Below are 20,193 nucleotides of genomic sequence, written 5' to 3'. Positions count from 1 at the left end.
TTATTTTGCCTTTATTTCCTAAGTGCTACTATCTTTTCACTCCTCACACTTGCCTTATGTACAGAGTAATATCAAGTGTATCTGCAGTGACGTATCAAGCACTCCCAACTCTTTTGGGAGAAAAAAGTAAACATTAAATCGTGCCCCCCGATCTGGGGGACACTCCAAACATTTTTCAAGGCCCTTTTTTGTGTTTTTTTGGGGGGTTTTTGGGTGTTTTTTTGGGCACTAAAATCATATTTTTTTCAAGGCCGTGAGCATACCGGTGGACAAGCACTCCCAACTCTTTTGCGGGGGGGAACAAAATAAACATTAGATCAAGTGCCACCTGATCTGGGGGACACTCCAGACACTTTTAACCGCCCTCTTTTTTTTGTTGTTTTTTTTTGTAGGTTTTTTTTTGTGTTTTTTTTTAGGGCATTTAAAATAAATTTAAAACATACAAAATCAAATTAAAATTTGGTTGCCGGGGTTGATAATGCACTCCAGTCCCTCCGGCGCCCACCTCTCGTGGAAGGCCGCGAGCGTACCAGTGGACAAGCACTCCCAACTCTTTTGCGGGGGGGAACAAAATAAACATTAGATCAAGTGCCACCCGATCTGGGGGACACTCCAGACACTTAGAACTGGCCTCTTTTTATTTTACTTTTTTTGGGGGTTTTTTTGTGGTTTTTTTTCTTTTTGATTTTTTTTGGGGCATTAACATTATATAATTTACAACTGCCCCTATAAAAGGGGAGGGGGACACTAAAACCCGGCAATTAAAACAAATTAAACTTTAAAACAAATAAAATCAAATTAAAATTTGGTTGCCGGGGGTAACGATGCACTCCAGTCCCTCCGGCGCCCACCTCTCACGGAAGGCCGCGAGCGTACCGGTGGATACCGCGTGCTCCATCTCCAAGGACACCCTGGCGTGGATGTACGTGTGGAAGAGGCAGGCAGTCGGGCTGAATGACCCCCTCGACCGCCCGCTGCCTGGACCGGCTGATGGCACCCTTGGCCGTGCCCAGGAGCAGTCCTACGAGGAGGCCCTCGGACCTACCCGCTCCCCTCCGCACAGGGTGCAAAAGATCAGGAGTGTGGGACTGAAGTGCAACCAGAAATTGAGGAGCAGCCCCTTTAAATAATGAAACAGGGGCAGCAACCTCGCACACTCCATAAAAACATGGAACACGGACTCTTCCAGACCGCAGAAATTGCAAGTGGCCTGGGAGCCCGTGAACCGACTTAAAAATTTATTGCACGGCACTGCTCTGTGCACCACCCTCCAGGCCAAGTCCCCGATAAATAGTGGGAGGACTCCCGCGTAGAGTGCCTCCTCCGGACGGCAAGATGGTACGCCATGACGTGTCCGGATGGCCGACGAGGATGGCAAGTTTGAGAGTGTGCAGGAGCAGCCCGTACAGGAAACCCCTCTGCGCAGAACTGAAAGGCACGGAGGGGATTTCCCCGAGGCGACGGCTCCCGAGGGAGGTTCCGGGGTTTGGCGCCTATGAGGAATTCCGTCCGGACGGGGGTCAGTTCGGATGGGATCTCCCCACGTAAAATAGTTTACTGCTGCTCCTATTTCTCATGTTAACCTGAGTCAGCAAGATCCGAACCGGCAACGGGAAACCCCAATGGACTTCTAGACCATCGCCTTAACCACTCGGCCAGGACTACTGGCCAAGCACTCCCAATTCTTTTAGAGGAGACAAATAAACATTAGGTCAAGTGACCCCCGATCTGGGGGACATGCCAAACATTTCGCAAGGCCCTTTTTTTTGTTTTCTTTTGTTTTTTTATATATTTTTGTAGATTTTTTTTTTGTTTTTTTTGGGCTCTAAAACCATAATTTACAAGTACCCCCTATAAAAGGGGAGGGGGACACTAAAAAAAAAAACCAGCAATGAAAACAAATTAAACTTTAAAACATAAAATCAAATTAAAATTTGGTTGCCGGGGGTGACGATGCACTCCAGTCCCTCCGGTGCCCACCTCTCATGGAAGGCCGCGAGCGTACCGGTGGATACCGCGTGCTCCATCTCCAAGGACACCCTGGCGTGGATGTACGCGTGGAAGAGAGGCAGGCAGTCGGGCTGAACGACCCCCTCGACCGCCCGCTGCCTGGACCGGCTGATGGCACCCTTGGCCGTGCCCAGGAGCAGTCCTACGAGGAGGCCCTCGGACCTACCCGCTCCCCTCCGCACAGGGTGCAAAAGATCAGGAGTGTGGGACTGAAGTGCAGCCAGAAATTGAGGAGCAGCCCCTTTAAATAATGAAACAGGGGCAGCAACCTCGCACACTCCATAAAAACATGGAACACGGACTCTTCCAGACCGCAGAAATTGCAAGTGGCCTGGGAGCCCATGAACCGACTTAAAAATTTATTGCACGGGACTGCTCTGTGCACCACCCTCCAGGCCAAGTCCCCGATAAATAGTGGGAGGACTCCCGCGTAGAGTGCCCTCCATCGGGGACCCCCGCCTCCTCCGGACGGCAAGATGGTTCGCCATGGCGTGTCCGGACGGCCGACGAGGATGGCAAGTTTGAGAGTGTGCAGCAGCAGCCCGTACAGGAAACCCCTCTGCGCAGAACTGAAAGGCACGGAGGGGATTTCCCCGAGGCGACGGCTCCCGAGGGAGGTTCCGGGGTTTGGCGCCTATGAGGAATTCCGTCCAGACGGGGGTCAGTTCGGATGGGATCTCCCCACGTAAAATAGTTTACTGCTGCTCCTATTTCTCATGTTAAACTGAGTCAGCAAGATCCGAACCGGCAAGGGGAAACCCCAATAGACTTCTAGACCATCACCTTAACCACTCGGCCAGGACTACTGGCCAAGCACTCCCAACTCTTTTAGAGGAGACAAATAAACATTAGGTCAAGTGACCCCCGATCTGGGGGACACTCCAAACATTTCGCAAGGCCCTTTTTTTTGTTTTTTTATATATTTTTGTAGATTTTTTTTTGTTTTTTTGGGGCTCTAAAACCATAATTTACAAGTGCCCCCTATAAAAGGGGAGGGGGACACTAAAAAAAAAACCCAGTAATTAAAACAAATTAAACTTTAAAACATAAAATCAAATTAAAATTTGGTTGCCGGGGGTGTCGATGCACTCCAGTCCTTCCGGCGCCCACCTCTCATGGAAGGCCGCGAGCATACCGGTGGACACCGCGTGCTCCATCTCTAAGGACACCCTGGCCCGGATGTAGGCACGGAAGAGAGGCAGGCAGTCAGGCTGAATGACCCCCTTGACCGCCCGCTGCCTGGACCGGCTGATGGCACCCTTGGCCGTGCCCAGGAGCAGTCCTACGAGGAGGCCCTCGGACCTACCCGCTCCCTTCCGCACAGGGTGCCCAAAGATCGGGAGTGTGGGACTGAAGTGCAGCCAGAAATTGAGGAGCAGCCCCTTTAAATAATGAAACAGGGGCTGCAACCTCATACATTCAATAAAAACATGGAACACGGACTCTTCCAGACCGCAGAAATTTCAGGCGGCCTGGGAGCCCGTGAACCGGCTTAAAAATTTGTTGCACGGGACTGCTCCGTGCACTACCCTCCAGGCCAAGTCCCCGATAAATAATGGGAGGACTCCCGCGTAGAGTGCACTCCATTGGGGACCCCCGCCTCCTCCAGACAGCAAGATGGTACGCCATGGCGTGTCCGGACGGCAGACGAGGATGGCAAGGTTGAGAATGTGCAGGAGCAGCCCATACAGGAAACCCCTCCGCGCAGAACTTCAAGGCACGGAGGGGATTTCCCCGAGGCGGCTCAAGTTGTGAGGCGCCGGCTCCCGAGGGAGGTTCCGGGATTTGGCGCCGATGAGGAATTCCGTCCGGACGGGGGTCAGTTCGGACGGGATCTCCCCACGTAAAATAGTTTACTGCTGCTCCTATTTCTCATGTTAACCTGAGTCAGCAAATCCGAACCGGCAAGGGGAAACCCCAATGGACTTCTAGACCATCGCCTTAACCACTCGGTCAGGACTACTGGCCAAGCACTCCCAACTCTTTTGATTGGAGACAAAATTCACCAGTTAAGTCAAGTGCCCCCCAATCTGGGGGACACCCCAAACATTTTTCAACTGCCCTTTTTTGGAGGTTTTTTGTGATTTTTTTTTGGGCAATAAAATTAGAAATTTTACAAGTGCCCCCTATAAAAGGGGAGGGGGAAAAGCCTACTGCACCTGGTATTTCCAGGCGGTCCCCCATCCAAGTAATAACCAGGCCTGACTCTGCTTAGTTTTAATCATTAAACAAGATTGGGCATTTCCAGACTACTGTGGCCTTAGATGCAAGCACTCCCAATTCAAGCACAGCACAGGTCAGGTGCAGAGTATCTGATTAGTAACTCTGGTTAGTACTGAGACTGTTGCATGACTCCGTCAAGCCCTAGGTTAGCTGATTATAGGTGGGGGGAGTTAAGGAGATGTAAAATATGAGAAATGCACACTCATTTGCAATTATTCTATGATTTAAAAAAAGACCAAGACTTAAAGTATCAATGGAAATAACAGTGAGTTGTTGTTTAGGTGGAATTGATCCAATCATTCGGGGGCTGGTCGGTTACCCTGCCAAACTGCAGACCCAAAGCTCCATGATGCCGGATGAGCTGCGTGAGAAGCTATTTGCACTGCAGGGTCATACAGCTCTGGACCTGTCTGCCATAAACATCCAGCGTTCCCGGGACCATGGGCTCAGAGGTAACAGAAGATTACTGCAGTGAAGAGCCTGACTCGCGAAGCTCGATCTTTCAGTCACAAATGTTGGATAAATACTTGATGAAGTAAAGATTGCAGGGCTATGGGGAAAGAGCGGGGAAGTAGAACTAACTGAATTGCTCTTGGAAAGAACCGGCGCAGACTCGATGGGCTGACTGGCTTCCTTCAGTGCTGTACTATTCTGTGATTCTATGTAGTTGGTTGTGATTTTGTTGCCTCTCATAAGTTCTGATTATAGATCTATAAGCACGTAATCCATGTGTGATGATGATGTATCACACTGAGAGCTGGATTAGTCAGCCTCAGTTTGCAAGTTATGAAACCCTCAGACTGCAGATTTTGAGATGTTTTTATTTTCTTGTGCTAATTATATCTTGCGTTCACTTTAACTCATAAAAATGTGTAACCCCCGCATCTCCCCACTCTGAATCCAGGTTACAATGCTTGGCGAAGGTTCTGTGGACTTTCTGAGCCCCAAGATGTTTTTGATCTTTCTTTCATCCTCAACAATGTGGAACTTGCAACTAAGCTCCTCGAGTTGTACGGAACCCCAGACAACATCGACGTGTGGTTGGGGGGAATCTCCGAACCATTCGTGGAAGGTGGGAAGTTGGGCCCTTTGTTCGCCTGTTTAATAGGAAAACAATTCAAGAACCTGAGAGATGGAGACAGGTAACAGAAGTATTGAGACTTTGATGGCAATCCAGTTGTATACCATGTTACTATGTTCTTCCTTCAATGGAACAGTTTTGCCCTCCAAGAGTCCTAAATTCTGCAGCCCAGTTATTCATGAAAACGTGGAAAAGAAAGTTGGCATTGCCAGCATCAACCTCTGCTTCTCCTCCTGTCTATTACCATTACCTCCTCCACCACTAGCCTCCTCTCTATTACCATTACCTCCTCCACCACTAGCGTCCTGTCTATTACTATTTCCTCCTCTACCACTGTCCCCAGCTAGCCACTCATTATTACTATGGGCAGAATTTTCGGGTCATTTGCGATCGGATTTTCGGCATGTTTTGACTCTCCGCGGCGAAAAATGGGGCGGTCAGCAGTTTTTCGCCCGGTTGCGATCCTTGGCTCGTTTTTTGTGCGGCGCTTAGAAGCACCGCCGGGGAGAGCTGCGTCGGGTGTGCAAAGGCTCGCATTGTGACATCGCTGCGAGTTTCAATAATCACCCGACCCGGACGTGCCCCACAGTGACCGCCAGGTAAAACACAGCAGTGCAGTCCTGCCGGCGGCGGTGAGTTGGATAAACTGGAAAAAAGGTAGGTTAAAGTTTTTATTGTTTTATATTTTTGCAGTGTTTTTTGAATGTTTTAATGAATTTCGTTCCCCCTCCCAAGGCCTCTCTCGGAGCGCTCTCGGCCCCGCAATAAAGTTGACGAGGATCCCGTTTTTGCGCTGCAAAATAGTACAATGCTCCCTTTGTGCTGCGCTACTGGCACAGGGCCAAAATGAAGAAAGTTAGGCAATTAATCGCGAATGCTAATTGGGCGATAATTTTCCTGTCCTGCCTCCGTTTTTACCGCAAAAACGGCAAAGCCGAAAATCCACAGCCCTATCACTTTTAGAACAAATTTCAATTTTAGCTTTCAGAATTAGGATCCATTTCCATCATTATCTCCACCATAATTACCATTTGATATTTGGCCCATATACCATAAAACCTGCCGGAAATGCAGGCTGAAGCTTGTTGGCCTGAGGGAAATGTCGGGTTCTTCCCCCTGCCGCCCACCCCGTTTCCTCTTGGATCAGAAAGCTGTGGATCATGGGCCCTGTATCATGGGGCTACTTAAAAAATTCGGAATGATTATTCACCACGCATTTTTGACTCTGCATGCGTGGTGCCAAGTGAACAAGTGAAGACTAGTTCTCAATGCCGAGCAGTGCTAGTAGCTATAAATCACGAGAAAGAAAGGAGTTGAATGTATATAATGCCATCCAGGACTCTCAGAACAATTCCCATATACTTCACATAGAGTATTACATTGTATAGTCACTGTTGTTATGTCGGCAATTTTGTCCAGTAAGGTCCCACAAACACCAATGACTAGTTCACCTGTTTTGTTGGGATTGGCTGAGGGTTAAATGTTGGCCAGAACACTCACACTCTTCCTAATGACTGTTTTCCTCATTCTTCGTGTTTTAGATTCTGGTGGGAAAATCAAGGGGTTTTTACTGCCAGCCAGCAGCAGGCTCTTCAGCAAATCTCATTCTCCACAATAATCTGTGATAACACCAGGATTGAAGAACTCCCTCGGGATGCGTTTCAGTTCAGGCTGTACCCAGAAAGATATGTCGGGTGCACCAATATATCACGGGTAGACCTGAGTGCCTGGAGAGAGAAGATCAATGGTATGACACTGTTAGACCGTTCCTAGCATTCTGAGAAAAAACATTATGGGGGCAAAATTGCCCCCTTTTTAACAGGCCTGTTAGTGCCTGCGAGGGGTGGGGGGGATGGGGCGCTAATAGGGAGGAAAAGACTTTTCACCGGGGGGGGGGGCTACCGGCTCTCGGGAAATTGCCCAGACGTTGACGGAGGCGCTGCCTTGGCCGCCGCACAACCGGTGATGACATCATTACTGTGCACAGCGACCCCTTACCGCCCCACGCGCCGCAAGGCTGGCGAAAATTTGCTCTTTGAGCGGGACTTAAAGGGGAGGGTGCCAGCACCCCAAGCCGCCATCTTTACTGGTTTTCCGACTCTCAGATCGGCACCAGGATGGCGGTCCTAGCATGGTCCTTTAAGTGAAGGGGAGGGGCGTTGAAGCGCCTCAGCGCTATGTGGAGCATCTGCGTAGTGCTGCAGTCCTCGCCTCAGCAGCTCCTCAGGAACCGCCCCTAAAGGAAATGGAGCACGCCAGACTCTGCTCCACTTCCTTTGAGCGGTGGTAAGCCCAATTCAGCAGCGGGGGTGGGTCTTCTGTGCCAGGCACAGAAAGTCCCGGCCCCAGCTGGTTACCGCCCTCAATCGGGGGCCCAGGGAAATTTTGTCCCAAAACTGAGCAAGTGACTGATGGTGTATGGAGGTGGTGATCCCCAGCTTTGAAGACAATGCTGATATGATGTGACATGCAATTGATTTGAATGCAAGAGGCTCCCGATTGGGTAGCCTTAACTTATTGCCTTCTTTTAGTGTCCTGTAGAATCTGATGCCTGTTACGTTGGAATGTGCTGAAGGCGTGGCAGTCAGATTGGTGTTGCGGGCAGGCGTTCGACTTTCTGTAGTATCGACAGATCAGTGGAATTTGCCTCCCGGCACTCTCGCCCACCAATGCAGCTGCCATCAGTGGTAATGGTTAATGTCAGTATGTTCAGAATAAAGCAGACACTTGAGATGTGTGAAGAATATTGTGCTGTCAATATAGTTATTGAACATGTAATTGGGGAGAGAGGGGTTAGGTAAACTATTAAGTGTTAAGTAAAATAAAACTCCTAAAGCTGTCTCTGAAAATTGAATCAGGCTCTGCTTATATCACATCAAATTGAAAATGAGCCAAAATACTTGTCCCTCAATCAATTAAGGTATCCATTGAACTAACAGGGTCCCAGCACTGTACAGGAAGTATATGGTCAACAACTTCAATCTGTCGGAAATGTATGTCAGATCCTGTTTGACAACTGCTCACTATGAGGACAATAAATTCAAAATCCCAACATCTATCCTTAAATTATCTATTTAATAGCTGTGAGGCAAACATTTCACTGAAAATTCTAATATAAACCAACCTTTATGGGAATTCTCATTCTAATAACAACTTGCCTTTACATAGCACCTTAATGTATCAAAACATTCCAAGGCTCTTCACAGGAGCATAATCAGTCAAAAAAAAATTGATATTGAGCCAAAGAAGGAGACATTATGGCAAGTGACCAAAAGTTTGATCAAAGAAGTAGGTTTTAAGGAGTGTCTTAAAGGAGGAGAGCAAAATGGAGAGGTTTAGGGAGGAAATTCTAGAGCTTAGGGCCTTGCCAGCTGAAGGCATGGCGCCAACAATGGGGCGAAAGGAATGGGAGATGCACAACAGGTCAGAGTTGGAGGAATGCAGAGTTCTCGGTGGGTTGGAGGGCTGGAAGAGGTCACAGAGATAGATGAGGCAAGGCCAATAAGGGATTTGAACACAAGATTTTAAATGTGAGACTGGGATTCAAGGTAGGTCAGTAAGCACAGGGGTGATGGGTGAATGGGACTTGATGCGAATTAGAATATGGGCAGCAGAGTTTTGCATGAGCTCTCAAGTTTACAGAGGATGGAAGATGGGAAGCCAGTCAGGAGAGTACTGGAATAGTCGGATCTGAAGATAACAAAAGCATGGATGTGCCTACATTTTTTGTAAATACCTTTTGATTCTTGGGATTGTGATACATCTTACAGTGTTAAAGCCGTCACATCTTGCCTGTCACATAACACCCACTGTTTTATAATAAGTATCCTGTAGTGGGAAAAAAACTGCTTTCCATCTGCATGTAGTTGCAGGCTGTAGCCACCAGGTGACAGTGCAGGCCATCCCATCCCCTTTCCCCAGCCCCGCAAGCTCCTATTTTCAGCCTTGTTGGCTTTCCTTTCTGGGCAATAAGTAGCCAGCTAAGTTCTCGATTCTTTAACATTTTAATTGATTTTGTGTGCCCCAACAAATGTTTTTCCCACACCCCTTCCCCCTGACTAGTTGCCATGGCCCATTTGGAGTAATTCTCCATTGCAGCAGCACCACTGGCAGGAAAATTTACCTGCAGCATAACATAAGTAGTTTCCATTTTAAATGGGAACATAAGAATTTATCATAGTGATATACAGATAAGGTCAGGTGTATGACTTTAAAATTGGGACTTTATTACGTCTGGCCACACTGGACCAATTAGCCTAATGCATCTAACCACGCTTCACCTGAAGTCCACAATTGGCCCTAACTCTTCATTTAATATGCCATCGGAGATCGACTAGTATGTATAAAAAAATCCCCCAATTCCAATACCTTATCTATATGTTATATAATAAATTATTAATCCCAGTGCTTCATTTGCTATATATTAAATAATTCCTCCATCCCAATAGTAAACCTACATGATTATTACATATGTCCTTGCATATGGATGACATGCATAAAAGCATACCATCTCTCTTTTAGGTAACAGGCTGGCTGTAGTGCTGGTGGTTCTGCCTTCCTCTGTGAGGCTTCAGGTGACATCTGATTGTCCATCGTGACCTTCTTCCCTTTGGTCAGCTTCTAACCTTACCTTTGTTAGCCTCACTTGTTCCACTTCAATATTTACAACATAACTTTTCTGAAACCTCCTTTCTAGCATTAAAAATTCTCTCTTTACATTCTAAATCCCTTTTGAAAAACTGATTTAAGTGATTGATATCCGACTGAAATACTTTAAACTACTACAGGGAATCCCAGTTCAGGTGACCAGACCAACTACACTGATGACGTCAGCTACAGAATCACTTTGAAAGATGTCGTGCAGCTAAGCATCTTAGAAACTGGAAGTTCAAAATTTTAATTTGCTTTACAAAATCTTAATTCCAAATATCTCCCAGTATATAAGTATCTCCCAGTATATAAATCACCAAGAAGGAATGTGTTACTGATAACGTCTTCTCAAGGCTAAGATCCATCCAAGGACTATGAAACAAATTTCCCTTTTCCTGTACTGACAACTTCTCACTCTAGCGCTTCAGTATCATTGATGTATCTAGATTGAAAAAAATAACATTAACTTCAGCAGCTCTTACAACTGGTGATTAAAGGAATTCGTTTCCCTAAAATATTCAACAGGATTTTAGATTATATAGAGGCAGTGTCCATATTCTGGGGACAGAGTTTAGAAATATATTGTTGTTTTACAAACACTTGCTCAAATATTCCCTGTATTTCTCGACCTCCCTCTCCTGACAGCTTCTGTTGCCCCCTTTACAGCGACCCCCTGCGGCTCCGTCCCTGTTGTCGCTCACGCCCATTTCTCAATCTGTGAATGCTCGGTCAGGTACACCTGTGAGTCTGGATGGAATCTGGCAGGAGGGGATACGATAAAATGTCTGAGTGATGGACAGTGGAACTCTGCACCACCTACCTGTACAGGTAAGATCTGAAATCCAGTGTAAAAAGCTTGAATTTAAACAGTCATTTTACCTTTAGCCAAACATAAACTATTCAGAGCCCTTACTAAACTGTCTAACAACTTAAAAGCAAATCATGAAAATGGTTAGAGCCAGCATGGTGTCCAGTCGGAGGGCCGAATGGCCTACTACACCTTTTTTCCATTTTCAATGTTGTACTGATTGAATTGAGGAATGTTATTTCTGGGAAATAGAACATTTTCCATTTGAGGGACCCAGTGTCCACATCAATCATCAACAACAGCTCTAACTTGCTTTTAAGAACATAAGAATTAGGAGCAGGAGTTGGCCATACGGCCCCTCGGGACTGCTCCACCATTCAATAAGATCATGGCTGATCTTCGAAATAAACTCCACTTTCTTGCATTATCCCCATATCCTTGATTCCTTTAGAGTCCAAAAATCTATCTATCTCAGCCATGAATATACTCAATGACTCAGCATCCACAGCCCTCTGAGGCAGAGAATTCCAAAGATTCACAACCCTCTGAGTGAAGAAATTCCTCATCAGTCTTAAAAGGCCGACACCTTATCCTGAGACTATGACCCTTATTTCTAGACACTCCAGCTATGGGAAACAATCTCTCAGCATCTACCTTGTCAGTCCCCCTCAGAATCTTGTATGTTGCAATGAGATCACCTCTCATTCTTCTAAAATCTAGAAAGTATAGATCCAAATCTACTCAATCTCTCCTCACAGGACAACCCTCTCCTCCCAGAAATCAAACTATTGAACCTTCGTTGCAACCCCTCTAAGGCAAGTAATATCGTTCCTTAGATAAGGAGACCAAAACTGTGCATAGTCCTCCAGGTGTGGTCTCATCAAGGCCCTGTACAATTGTAGTACCTCTAATGTAATCAAACATCCCAAGGCACTGCATAGAAGCATTATCAGGCAAAATTTGACACCAAGTGACATAAAGAGATATTAGGACAGGTGACCAAAAGCTTGGTCAAAGAGGTAGATTTTAAGAAGAAACGTAAAGGAGGACAGAGAGCTGGAAAAGCAGAGAAATTTAGGGAGGGAATTTCAGAGCTTAGAGCTCTGGACTGAGTGGGAAGTAAACTCCACATTGACTCTGACTCAGTCTTGCTTATCATCACAATTCACCTTAAATTACTATAAAATGTGTAAGTTTTTATAAACTTTTATGTCTATGCCTCTAACTTTTCTGAAAGAGGTTCCTCTCTGTATAATGATGCCAAATTCAATCAGCGTTTATCCACTTTGTATATCAGAGTGCAAACCTACCCCTCTCTGATATGCATGGTTATATTCATACACTCTGATATTCATGATTAGATTTCTGCTCTCTAATATACAGGTCTAGTATAGTTCCATCTAGTGGACTACTGCTCCACCTAGTGGACGACTGTGGTAATGCAACTAATGCTGTTTACAATAATAAAAAAGGAATGGAGCCATCTTGTAGTCCTGTGTGTTTGTGATGTTGTAGAGAATATACCATATTCCACTCTCTGATTATACAGAGATAGAATTCCACTCTCTGATTATACAGAGATAGAATTCCACTCTCTGATATAAAGGGTTAGATTTGCAGGCACTGATGGACAGGATTAGATTCCAAAGATTCAATTCCTATACAGCTGTAGTGCTGTCGATTCCAAGTATGCCTGTGATGTTTCCAGTCTACATTTGTACTCTATCTTTAAATTATTGAAATATCTTGAAATTTACTCTGAAATCCCCTCTCTATATCGACTTTTGAAAAGATATTTCAAAGAACCAATTGAATTCTACATTTCCCAACTTTTATTAAAGTATTTTTCTGAGCTAACTGTCAATGCACACTGGAATTTCTGCTCTTGGATTAAGTGATGGACGGTAAATTTCTTCAGTATGTGACAAATTTGAGGGCTGTACACATTAACATGTTAAATAATAGTTTCAGAACTTTCTGGAAGCTTGGATGGAATAACGAGCTCAAAAGGAGGTAAAAGTGAACCCGGATCAACGGAATCCAAAGAAGATACAGGGGATGCAGATTTTCTCGATGACAGTTCTAAGTTTGATTCAGGATCTGGCGCTTGGCCTACAGCCTAAGGCCAAAAGTATCGTGACAGCAGAGATGTAATAAGGGAGGTGCACACTGGAAGGGAATGAGATTCATCACTCTTTTTAATGTAAATATAAACACAGCTTGTACTCTTCTGAGGATGGTCTTTGACAATGCATTCAATCACTGGTTCAAAATCCTCTGACTCCAGCCCTCATACTTTTTGTTTACTTGTTCCTGGGATGTGAGCAACACTGACAAGGCGGCATTTATTGCTCATCCCTAGTTTCCCTGAGATGGTTATCTTCTAGACCCACTGCCATTCCCATATAGTGATGGTGATCCAGCAATAGTGGTAGTAGGGAATGCCAGGATTTTGATCCAGCACTGATCAAGGATGTGTGTAAGCCAGCATCCTGTGTGATTGGAGAGGAAATTGGGGTTATGGTGATCTCATTACATCTCATGAAATGATCTCATTTCCTACATTACAACAGTGACTACACTTCAAAAGTACTTCACTGGCTGTAAAGCATTTTGGGATGTCAGGAGGTTGTGAAAGGTGCTCTTTAAATGCAGGTCTTTCTTTTTTTCTCATGGAATTGCTGCTTTTGTCTTTCTCGGTCATGGCACGACAACTATTGGTTGTATTCTCTCTTCAATAAAGGACCAAGTCAGGAAGTCGAGTCTCTGTCCTCCCCTTCCTCGTTCCCCAGCGCTTACAGAGCGTTGATTCCAAACATCTATGGTGTGCAGTACAGAGTGCTATATAGGAGCAGAAGTAGGCCACCCAGCCCCTCGAGCCTGCTCCACCATTCAACAAGATCATGGCTGATCTGATCATGGACTCAGCTCCAGTTCCCTGCCCGCTCCCCATAACCCTTTATTCCCCTATCGCTCAAAAATCTGTCTATCTCCGTCTTAAATATATTCAATGACTCAGCCTCCACAGCTTTCTGGGGCAGAGAATTCCACAGATTTACAACCCCTTGAGAGAAGAAATTTCTCCTCAGCTCAGTTTTAAATGGGCGGCCCCTTATTCTGAGACTACTGGAAATATCCTCTCTGCATCTACCTTGTCAAGCCCCCTCATTATCTTATATGTTTCGATAAGATCTTGAGGCAGCAAACTCAACTTTCACAGAGCAGGGATGTTGGCACTACTAGGGGCAATGACACTCCAGTGCAGTAATCAGAGAGGCTTTCCTTTGGATGATATGTTAAAGTGATCTGCCTATTCAGATGTTGCTAAAGATTCCACAGCCCTATTTGAAAAAAGAGCAGTGTTCTCCTGGTGCCTGAGCCAACAACTCTTTTGGGGGAAAAAATAAACAGTTAGATCAAGTGCCCCCCCCCCCCCCGATCTGGGGGACACTCCAGACACTTTTCAACTGCCCTTTTTTTTAAATATTTTTTTTGTGTTTTTTTTAATGTTTTTATGGGGGCCTAAGCCAACATTTCCTCCTCGATCAACACCACCAAAAACCTATTAACTGGCCATTAACTTCATCTGCTGTTTGGGAGAATTGGCTGTGTGCAAATTGGCTTCTTCATTTGCCTTCGTAATAGTGACTGCAGTTCAATTGAATGTGATATCCTTTAAATGTGATAAATGTAAGAATTTCCTAATAATTACAGACATTATTGTAATTCAGTACAGTGAATTCGTTTGATTTGTTGTGCTGTGTTAAATTGTTCCCAATGACAAATACAGTTAATGTCCCAACATTAATACCTGTAGCAATAAAAGGCTGCTTTTGACCCAACAGCTGATCAACTTTGGTTCTGGGTTCAGTCAAGTTTCAGATTCTGGCATTGACACTTGAATTCATTAAATTAGCAGAAATGTTGACTTAGCAACATATACGCAGCACAGGGAAGTCTATGAAAGATTGTTTCCTCCCAAAAGACTTGCAGGTTATCTGAAAAATATACTTTAACCTCTATAAACTGCTTTTAATTCATTTTTTTAAGCATTTGTTGCTGTGTTTTTATGCTTCTGTGTAATTATATTACTGGTAAATAAATATATTAGTTTTAGCTTGCATGCAATGATCTGAGAGTGTGACATTTCCTGTCTTTCAGAATAGACCAGCTAATGGCTCTATTCCACCTGAGGCGCAAACATTCGCACGTGTGACATTTTGCTTTGTTGGGCCAGGGCTATCATTAAAGGGCTGTGATTCTGAAATTTGACTGACAACAGTCAGGACTACCCACTACAGAACAACTGGTATTAATTGATCTCTATCGCTGTATCCCACACATTATTATAGTCACAAAATGGTGCTCACTCATGTCTTCCTGGCTCTCCTACTCAGTATTGATCTCTTTCTCATACAAATAGGAAATTTATATCTGAAACAATTAGCACTGAAGTAATGTTGCACACATTGCTTTTATTGGTTAATTATGTAACAGGATTACAATTTATCTCAGAATAGTAATCAGGTGCAATCGGCATGTTGAATATAGACTGATTGTTCATTCTCCACTCTTGGTATCAGTGGGGACATCAATATGTTCTAGAATTTCTCAGTCTATTAACACAAATCATCATTCAATCACATTTCAATGTAAAGCCTCTGAACATCAACAATGTTTATAATTGAAGTTGCATCTAGCTCAAAAGGTGTGCTTAGAAGTTTCTAAATTGACTGGGATCTTGTCCTCGAAGTCTGGGCAGATGGCCCCACATTACTTAGCAACATATTCTTTTCAAATCCAAGTGGTGAAGAATCATATTTCATTTGTTGAGGTATCTGTAGGATAAAACAATTAAAAACAAGTTAGAATGAATCGTGACGGCACTTAAGGGACAGAGGGGGAAGAATTGCTGCAGTCACTGTGAAAACACAGCTTGCAGGGAACATAACAACTGACTGCAAAAGCTTCTACAGATATGTGAAGAGAAAAAGATTAGTGAAGACAAACGTGGGTCCCTTACAGTGAGAATCAGGCGAATTTATAATGGGGAACAAAGAAATGGCAGACCAACTGAACAAATACTTTGGTTCTCTCTTCACTGAGGAAGACACAAATAATCTTACGGAAATACTAAGGGACCGAGGGTCCAGCGAGAAGGAGGAACTAAAGGAAATCCTTATTAGTCAGCAAATTGTGTTAGGAAAATTGATGGGATTGAAGGCCGATAAATCCCCAGGGCCTGATAGTTGCATCTCAGTACTTAAGAAAGTGGCCCTAGAAATAGTGGATTATTTTCCAACATTCTGAATCAGTTCCTATGGACTGGAGGGTAGCTAATGTAACCCCACTTTTTAAAAAAGGAGTGAGAGAGAAAACGGAATTATAGACCGGTTAGCCTGACATTGGTGGTGGGGAAAATGTTGCAATCAATTATTAAAGATGTAATAGCAGCACATTTGGAAAGCAGTGACCGGATCAGTCCAAGTCAGCATGGATTTATGAAAGGGAAATTATGCTTGACAAATCTTCTAGAATTTTTTGAGGATGTAACTAGTAGAGTGGACAAGGGGAAGCAGGTGGATGAGGTGTATTTAGACTTTCAAAAAGCTTTTGTCAAGATCCCACACAAGAGATTGGTGTGCAAAATTAAAGCACATGGTATTGGGGGTAAAGAACTAGTTGGCAGACAGGAAGCAAAGAGTAGGAATAAGCGGGTCCTTTTCAGAATGGCAGGCAGTGACTTGTGGTGTACCGCAAGGTTCAGTGCTGGGACCCCAGCTATTTACAATATACATTAATGATTTAGATGAAGGAATTGAATGTAATATCTCCAAGTTTGCAGATGACACTAAGCTGGGTAGCAGTGTGAGCTGTGAGGAGGATGCTAAGAGGCTGCAGGGTGACTTGGACAGGTTAGGTGAGTGGGCAAATACATGGCAGATGCAGTATAATGTAGATAAATGTGAGGTTATCCACTTTGGTGGTAAAAACAGGAAGGCAGATTATTATCTGAATGGTAACAGATTAGTAAAAGGGGAGGTGCAAGGAGATCTGGGTGTTATGGTACATCAGTCATTGAAAGTTGGCATACAGGTACAACAGGCGGTGAAGAAGGCAAATGGCATGTTGGCCTTCATAGCGAGAGGATTTGAGTATAGGAGCAGGGAGGTCTTACTATAGTTGTACAGGGCCTTGGTGAGGCCACACCTTGAATATTGTGTACAGTTTTGGTCTTCTAATCTGAGGAAGGACATTCTTGCTATTGAGGGAGTGCAGCGAAGGTTCACCAGACTGATTCCCGGGATGACAGGACTGACATGAAGATAGACTGGATCGTCATGGCTTATATTCCATGGAATTTAGAAACATGAGAGGGGATCTCATCGAAACATAAAATTTTGACGGGATTGGACAGGTTTGATGCAGGAAGAATGTTCCCGAGGTTGGGAAAGTCCAGAACCAGGGGTCACAGTCTAAGGATAAGGGGTAAGCCATTTAGGACCGAGATGAGGAGAAACTTCTTCACTCAGAGAGTTGTGAGCATGTGGAATTCTCTACCACAGAAAGTTGTTGAGGCCAGTTCGTTAGATATATTCAAAAGCGAATTAGATGTGGCCCTTACGGCTAAAGGGATCAAGGGGTATGGAGAGAAAGCAAGAATGGGGTACTGAAGTGCATGATCAGCCATGATCATATTGAATGGTGGTGCAGGCTCGAAAGGCCGAATGGCCTACACCTGCACTTACTTTCTATGTTTCTATGTTTCATTCACGGTGATCCCCATTGGTCATATTTCTTGTGAAATAGTAAATGTTGTGTATAGAAGAACGCCACAAGGCTGAGTACTGTGAGCTAATTCCACAGATTCACAACCCTCTGGAATTTCTTCTCCCAGAGGGTTGTGAATCTGTGGAATTCTCTGCCCAAGGAAGCAGTTGAGGCTAGCTCATTGAATGTATTCAAATCACAGATAGATAGATTTTTAACCAATAAGGGAATTAAGGGTTATGGAGAGCGGCGGGTAAGTGGAGCTGAGTCCACGGCCAGACCAGCCATGATCTTGTTGAATGGCGGAGCAGGCTCGAGGGGCTAGATGGCCTACTCCTGTTCCTAATTCTTATGTTCTAACGTTAGTGTGATTTTAGTCTACTTTATTACAACTCCAGAGTGCCTAAACAACATGGCAGCCAACCTTTTATGCTGGCCATGCATGTGTGTGCAGGTGACCATTAGGACTCCAACAGTCGCGCCCTCTGGTGGCAAGTATTACATAGTTACATACATAACATCACTCCCGCCCCCCCCCCGCCGCCCCAAAGTCTTCGGTACAAATTATTTACAAGTTGAAGCGATCCAGAGCCCTTTGCTCCCTGGTTGATCGTCTAAGTTCAAACCCTGGCATTGGCCAGGCCATTGCTGCATTGCACTGCGGCTGGTCTGACCAGACTGTCAGGAATAGTGGGTTCATCCTCGAGATTGACAGCGAGGTAGATTGCTGGTTGGGTGTGTGTTGGTGGATCGTCGATGGTGATGTCCTCTTCAAGTCGTTCCTGGTTGTCAATAAATCTGAATTTGTTCTGATTGAAATGCTTTCTGCACGTTTGACCATTTAACAGTTTGATTATAAACAGCCTATTCCCTTCCTTGGCCAAAACAGTGCCAGCAACCCACTTGGGACCATGACCGTAATTCAGGACAAACACGGGGTCATTAACATCAACGTCACGTGAAACAACCGCGTGATCGTGGTACATGTTCTGCCGGTGTCGCCGGGTTTCCACGTGATCATTAAGATCTGGGTAGACTAGGGAGAGCCTGGTTTTGAGGGCTCTCTTCATTAACAATTCTGCTGGGGGAATCCCGCTGAGCGAGTGGGGTCGCGTCCCGTAGCTGAGCAGAATGCAAGACAAGCGGGTTTGCAGGGAGCCATCCGTCATGCGTTTCATGCTCTGCTTGATTGTTTGGACTGCCCGCTCCGCTTGACCATTAGACGTGAGCTTAAACGGAGCAGACCTGACATGCTTGATGCCATTGCGGGTCATAAACTCGTTGAATTATGAGCTGGTGAAACACAGTCCATTGTTGCTGACAAGGACGTCGGGCAAGCCATGGGTGGCGAACATGGCCCGGAGGCTTTCAATGGTGACTGTGGATGTGCTGGATAACATGATTACACAGTCAATCCATTTGGAGTAAGCGTCCACAACTACTAAAAACATCTTTCCTAGAAAGGGGCCAGCAAAATCTACGTGGATCCTGGACCACGCTTTGGAGGGCCATGACCACAGACTCAGTGGAGCCTCCGTTGGTGCATTGCTCAGTTGCGAGCAAGTATTGCACTGATGCACACTTGACTCCAAGTCCGAGTCAATGCCGGCCACCAAACATGTGACCTGGCAATTGCCTTCATCATGACAATGCCTGAGTGGGTATTGCGTAGGTCGCGTATAAACGTTTCCCTGCCTTTTTTTGGCAAAACCACGCGATTGCCCCATAAGAGGCAATCCGACTGGATGGATATTTCATCTTTGCGTTGGTGAAACAGTTTAATTTCATTTTGCATTTCCCGGGGAACAGCCGACCAGTTCCCATTTAGGACGCAACTCTTTACTAATGATAGCACAGGATCCTGGCTGGTCCAGGTCCTGATCTGGCGAGCTGTGACGGGTGACCCCTCACTCTCAAAAGCATCCATGACCAGTAGCAAGTCTGCGGGCTGCGCCATTTCAACCCCAGTGGTGGGTAATGGTAGCCGACTGAGAGCATCGGTACAGTTTTCAGTGCCTGGTCTGTGACGGATAACATAGTCATAAGCGGATAATGTTAGTGTCCATCTTTGGATGCGGGACGAAAAATTGGTATTTGCTCTCTGAAAACAGCAAAATGAGCGGCTTGTGGTCAGTTTCAAGCTCAAACCGAAGTCCAAATAGGTATTGGTGCATTTTCTTAACCTCATGTACACATGCTAACGCCTCTTTCTCGACCATACTATAGGCTCTCTCAGCCTTAGACAGACTTCTAGACGTGTATGCAACCGGTTGGAGGTTGCCCGATAATTGGCTTGCTGTAACACACAGCCGACCCCGTACGATGAGGCGTCACAAGCTAGCACTAAACGTTTACATGGGTCATAGTGTACAAGTAACTTATTTGAACATAGCAGGTTCCTGGCCTTCTCAAAGGCTGTGTCTTGAGATTTGCCCCAAACCCAGTTGTCACCGTTACGTAGCAACATGTGCAAAGGCTCTAACAACGTGCTCAACCTGGGTAGAAAGTTACTGAAATAGTTGGAGTCCCAGGAACGAACATAGCTCCGACACATTCTGTGGTCTGGGTGCATTCTTGATGGCCTCTGTCTTTGAGTCCGTGGGCCTGATGCCATCTGCTGCAATCTTTCTCCCCAAAAATTCGACTTCTG

At 45.2% G+C, this 20,193-nt stretch overlaps 2 protein-coding genes across 5 annotated transcripts in view; one reads left to right on the top strand and one right to left on the bottom strand.

The window, feature by feature from the left end:
- Positions 1-14,895, top strand: part of LOC139226456 (myeloperoxidase-like) — a 73,520-nt gene extending 58,625 nt beyond the window's left edge. For all 4 annotated transcript variants that reach the window (XM_070857237.1, XM_070857236.1, XM_070857238.1 and 1 more), the window contains 5 exons: positions 4,515-4,685; positions 5,138-5,375; positions 6,856-7,061; positions 10,631-10,792; positions 12,738-14,895. In XM_070857237.1, the coding sequence (XP_070713338.1) occupies positions 4,515-4,685; positions 5,138-5,375; positions 6,856-7,061; positions 10,631-10,792; positions 12,738-12,895 (935 nt within the window). In that variant the 3' untranslated portion in view covers positions 12,896-14,895. The remainder of the gene's footprint in view (positions 1-4,514; positions 4,686-5,137; positions 5,376-6,855; positions 7,062-10,630; positions 10,793-12,737) is intronic.
- A 394-nt stretch (positions 14,896-15,289) lies between these two features.
- LOC139226457 (myeloperoxidase-like) overlaps positions 15,290-20,193 on the bottom strand; it is a 114,123-nt gene continuing 109,219 nt past the window's right edge. The window contains exon 14 of the mRNA XM_070857240.1: positions 15,290-15,610. Coding sequence (XP_070713341.1) covers positions 15,588-15,610 — 23 coding nt within the window. The 3' untranslated portion in view covers positions 15,290-15,587. The remainder of the gene's footprint in view (positions 15,611-20,193) is intronic.

This window comes from Pristiophorus japonicus, chromosome 16 (assembly GCF_044704955.1).
Source record: "Pristiophorus japonicus isolate sPriJap1 chromosome 16, sPriJap1.hap1, whole genome shotgun sequence".
Classification (NCBI taxonomy): Eukaryota; Metazoa; Chordata; class Chondrichthyes; family Pristiophoridae; genus Pristiophorus; species Pristiophorus japonicus.
Note: the sequence above shows the minus strand (reverse complement) of the source record. Positions and strands in the feature narration are given on the sequence as shown.